Source organism: Oxyura jamaicensis, unplaced genomic scaffold, assembly GCF_011077185.1.
Source record: "Oxyura jamaicensis isolate SHBP4307 breed ruddy duck unplaced genomic scaffold, BPBGC_Ojam_1.0 oxyUn_random_OJ69113, whole genome shotgun sequence".
In the NCBI taxonomy this organism is placed as follows: domain Eukaryota; kingdom Metazoa; phylum Chordata; class Aves; order Anseriformes; family Anatidae; genus Oxyura; species Oxyura jamaicensis.
The window spans coordinates 1-3131 of record NW_023309217.1 but is presented as its reverse complement, the minus strand read 5'-3'; the positions used below and the strand labels follow the sequence as shown (position 1 = coordinate 3131).

General features: G+C 74.7%; 1 protein-coding gene across 1 annotated transcript; it reads right to left on the bottom strand.

Annotated features, from left to right (window-relative positions):
- Window positions 1–599: 599 nt before the first annotated feature.
- On the bottom strand, window positions 600–3125 carry LOC118159253 (guanylate-binding protein 2-like). Its single transcript, XM_035313861.1, has 9 exons — window positions 2888–3125; window positions 2660–2787; window positions 2482–2591; window positions 2224–2414; window positions 1908–2150; window positions 1555–1835; window positions 1268–1480; window positions 911–1198; window positions 600–834 (listed from the first exon to the last, which is right to left on the bottom strand). The coding sequence occupies exons 1-9, from the start codon at window positions 3060–3062 to the stop codon at window positions 619–621; spliced, it is 1845 nt and encodes a 614-aa protein (XP_035169752.1). The 5' UTR covers window positions 3063–3125; the 3' UTR covers window positions 600–618.
- Between the last annotated feature and the right edge of the window lie 6 nt (window positions 3126–3131).

Sequence of the window (3131 nt, the reverse complement as noted above, 5' to 3'; positions counted from 1 at the left end):
CCCCCCCCGAGCCCCACACCCACCTTGTTGGGGTCCCCCAGCCCCTCGGTGTCCAGCAGCACCAGGGTGGTGTCGGGCCGCTGGGGGTGGGGCAGGCACCACATCCAGATGCCCTTGGTCTGCGCCTGCACCGTGGGGCCCAGGGCGAATCCTGCGGGGTCAGGAGGGGTCGTGAGGGCGAGCGGGGCCTGCGGGTCCCGTTAACCCCCCGTGGACCCCTCGTTAACCCCGTTAACCCCCCGGCGTCTCACCGGTGCGCTGCCGCGCCAGCTGGTTCATGAGGAAGGACTTGCCGGTGCGGTAGGGCCCCGCGATGGCCACCACCACCACGGGCTGCCCGATGCCGCGCAGCACCTCCAGCGCCGCGGGGTCGGGGCTCAGCGCCCCGTCGGGCCCGTTACGCACCAGGCACAGCGGCTCCTTCATTCCTGCTCCGAGCCCGCGCGGAAATGAAACCAAAAGCAGCGGCACCGGCACATAACAGTGCCCCCCCCCCTCCCCCCTCCTGACGCAGCAGGGGGGCGGCAGCTGCCCGGCCCTTTCCCGCATTCTCTCGTTTTCCGGGAAACACAAAAAACCGGCGGCAGCACAGGGACATTTATTGGGGCTGCGCCCAGGTCACACCACGCGCCGTGCCAGCCGCAGGGCGCCCGACACCACGACCCGCACCAGGCCCGGCAGGAAGATGTCGGCGGCGAGCCTGAGCCCGTCCAGCGCCCGTTGGCGCCACGACGGCTTCTTGATCTCCTCCTTCTCCTCCCGCAGCTTCTTGATCTGCTCCCGCAGCGCCTCGGCCTCGCGCTGGAAGCCGTCCTGCAGCAGCGCCCGCTGCTCCTGCGGCGCACGGAAGGGGCTGGGCACCGCCGCGGCAGCCCCCAGCGCCGCCTTCGCCGCCGCGCCCCCGTCGTACCTGCAGCTTGTGCTCGATCACGCGCTCCTGCTCCTCCAGCAGCGCCCGCTGCTCGTGCCACAGCCGCTCCTCCAGCTGCCGCCGGTGCTCCTCGAAGCTGCGCCGCTGCTCCTCCAGCCTCGCCTCGGCCGCCTCCGCGGCCTCCGCCACCGCCGCCGCTGCCGCCGCCGCCACCGCCTCGCCGGCCACCCGCTCCTGCTCGCGCTCCGACAGCCGCTGGTCGGCCGCGCACAGCGCCCGCGCCAGCACCTCGCGCTCCCGCAGGAACTCCTCCAGCACCGCCGCCGCCTGGAGGGCGCAGCCGTCAGGGTGCCACCGCCGCCGGCACCGCGCGTCGGGCGCCGGCACCGCGCTCACCTTCACCCCCTTGCCGGGCCGCCGGCCGTACTCCTCCATCAGCTCCCCCAGGTGCTCCTGGAAGCGGCGCGAGCCCCCCGGCGCGGCGTAGTGCCCGCGGTCCAGGCGCCGTTCCATGTCCTGCCACAGCTCCCCCAGCACCGCGCGGCACCGCTGCGCCGAGGCCGCCTCGTTGCGCCGGCAGAACTCCTCCTTGGCCGCCTCCAGCTCGCTCTGCCGGGGCGACGCGCGGCTCAGCGGGCGGGAGGACGCCGCGTGGGGCCGCCCCGCGCCGCCCCGCGCCCCACCATCAGCCGGCCCTGGTAGCGCCGCTCCGTGTCGGCAAAGGCGCGCGCCATGAAGAGGGCGATGGCGCCGCGCTCGCAGCGCTGGTGCACGTCCCCCAGCGCTTCCTGCGAGGCCGTGGGCAGCTTCAGCTCCCGCTCCATGCGCCGCCGGTACTCGGCCACCGCCGCCGCCACCGCCGCCGCGTTCTCGGCCGTCGCCAGCGCCGTCACCGCGCTCTCCAGGCACAGCACCCCGCTGCTGCCGATGGCCGCCACGTACTTCTCCGCCAGGCTCGCCAGCACTGCCGGGGGACAAAGGCGGCGTCACCCCCCTCCGGCACCCCACCGGGGCCGCCCGTCCCCCCGCCGCTCACTGCTGCCCGTCACCGCCGGCCCCCCCGGCAGCGCCTTCACCGGGGCCTGGTCCCAGATGTGCCGGCAGAAGGCGTCGGCCTGCCGCAGGAAGCCGGGGCGCAGCTGCCCCTCGCCGAGCTCCTCCAGCCGCGTCATGGCCTCGGGCTCGGCCGGCGGCGGCAGCAGGAAGCACTTGCGCTCGGGGAAGAAGTCGCGCAGGCAGCGCCGCAGCTCGTTCTGCTCCTGCACCGCGCGGCTGCTCCCTGCGGCACGCGGGAAGGCCGTCAGGGCACGGCCCTCCGCCGCCGCCCCCCGCCCGCCGCGCCGCCGCCGTACCGGGCTGCAGGCGCAGCACGCGCTCCAGGTACTCGTCCGCGGTGAGGGGCTCCTCGTCCACCGACAGCTGCAGCACGAAATCCCGCACGGCCCAGACGAAGCCGGGGAAGAAGCGCACGAAGTCGGCCGCCGCCGCGTCCCTGCTGTCCCCCGCCCGCACCTTGACGCGCTCCGTCAGCGCCGTCACCAACCTGCGGGGAGCGGCGTCACCGCACGGCCCCCGCGGCGCCGGCGTCGCGCCCGCCCCGCCCCCGGTACCCGAGGTTCTCCAGCGCCTTCTGGTCGATGGTGCTGGCGCTGTTGTACACCAGGGTGCTGGAGAGCAGCAGCGCCAGCGTGAAGATCCAGGCGTCGTTACGGCTGTCGCCCTGCACCAGGGGGGGGGTCAGGGCCGGGTCCGGGGGTCCCGCGACCCCCCCCCGAGCCCCACACCCACCTTGTTGGGGTCCCCCAGCCCCTCGGTGTCCAGCAGCACCAGGGTGGTGTCGGGCCGCTGGGGGTGGGGCAGGCACCACATCCAGATGCCCTTGGTCTGCGCCTGCACCGTGGGGCCCAGGGCGAATCCTGCGGGGTCAGGAGGGGTCGTGAGGGCGAGCGGGGCCTGCGGGTCCCGTTAACCCCCCGTGGACCCCTCGTTAACCCCGTTAACCCCCCGGCGTCTCACCGGTGCGCTGCCGCGCCAGCTGGTTCATGAGGAAGGACTTGCCGGTGCGGTAGGGCCCCGCGATGGCCACCACCACCACGGGCTGCCCGATGCCGCGCAGCACCTCCAGCGCCGCGGGGTCGGGGCTCAGCGCCCCGTCGGGCCCGTTACGCACCAGGCACAGCGGCTCCTTCATTCCTGCTCCGAGCCCGCGCGGAAATGAAACCAAAAGCAGCGGCACCGGCACATAACAGTGCCCCCCCCC

Coding starts and splice junctions, on each gene's coding strand:
- LOC118159253 (XM_035313861.1), bottom strand. CDS start 3,062: ATGAAGGAGCCGCTGTGCCTGGTGCGTAACGGGCCCGACGGGGCGCTG. Junction 2,788..2,887: donor GCTGGCGCGGCAGCGCACCG/GTGAGACGCCGG, acceptor CTGACCCCGCAG/GATTCGCCCTGGGCCCCACG. Junction 1,199..1,267: donor GGCCCGGCAAGGGGGTGAAG/GTGAGCGCGGTG, acceptor TGCGCCCTCCAG/GCGGCGGCGGTGCTGGAGGA.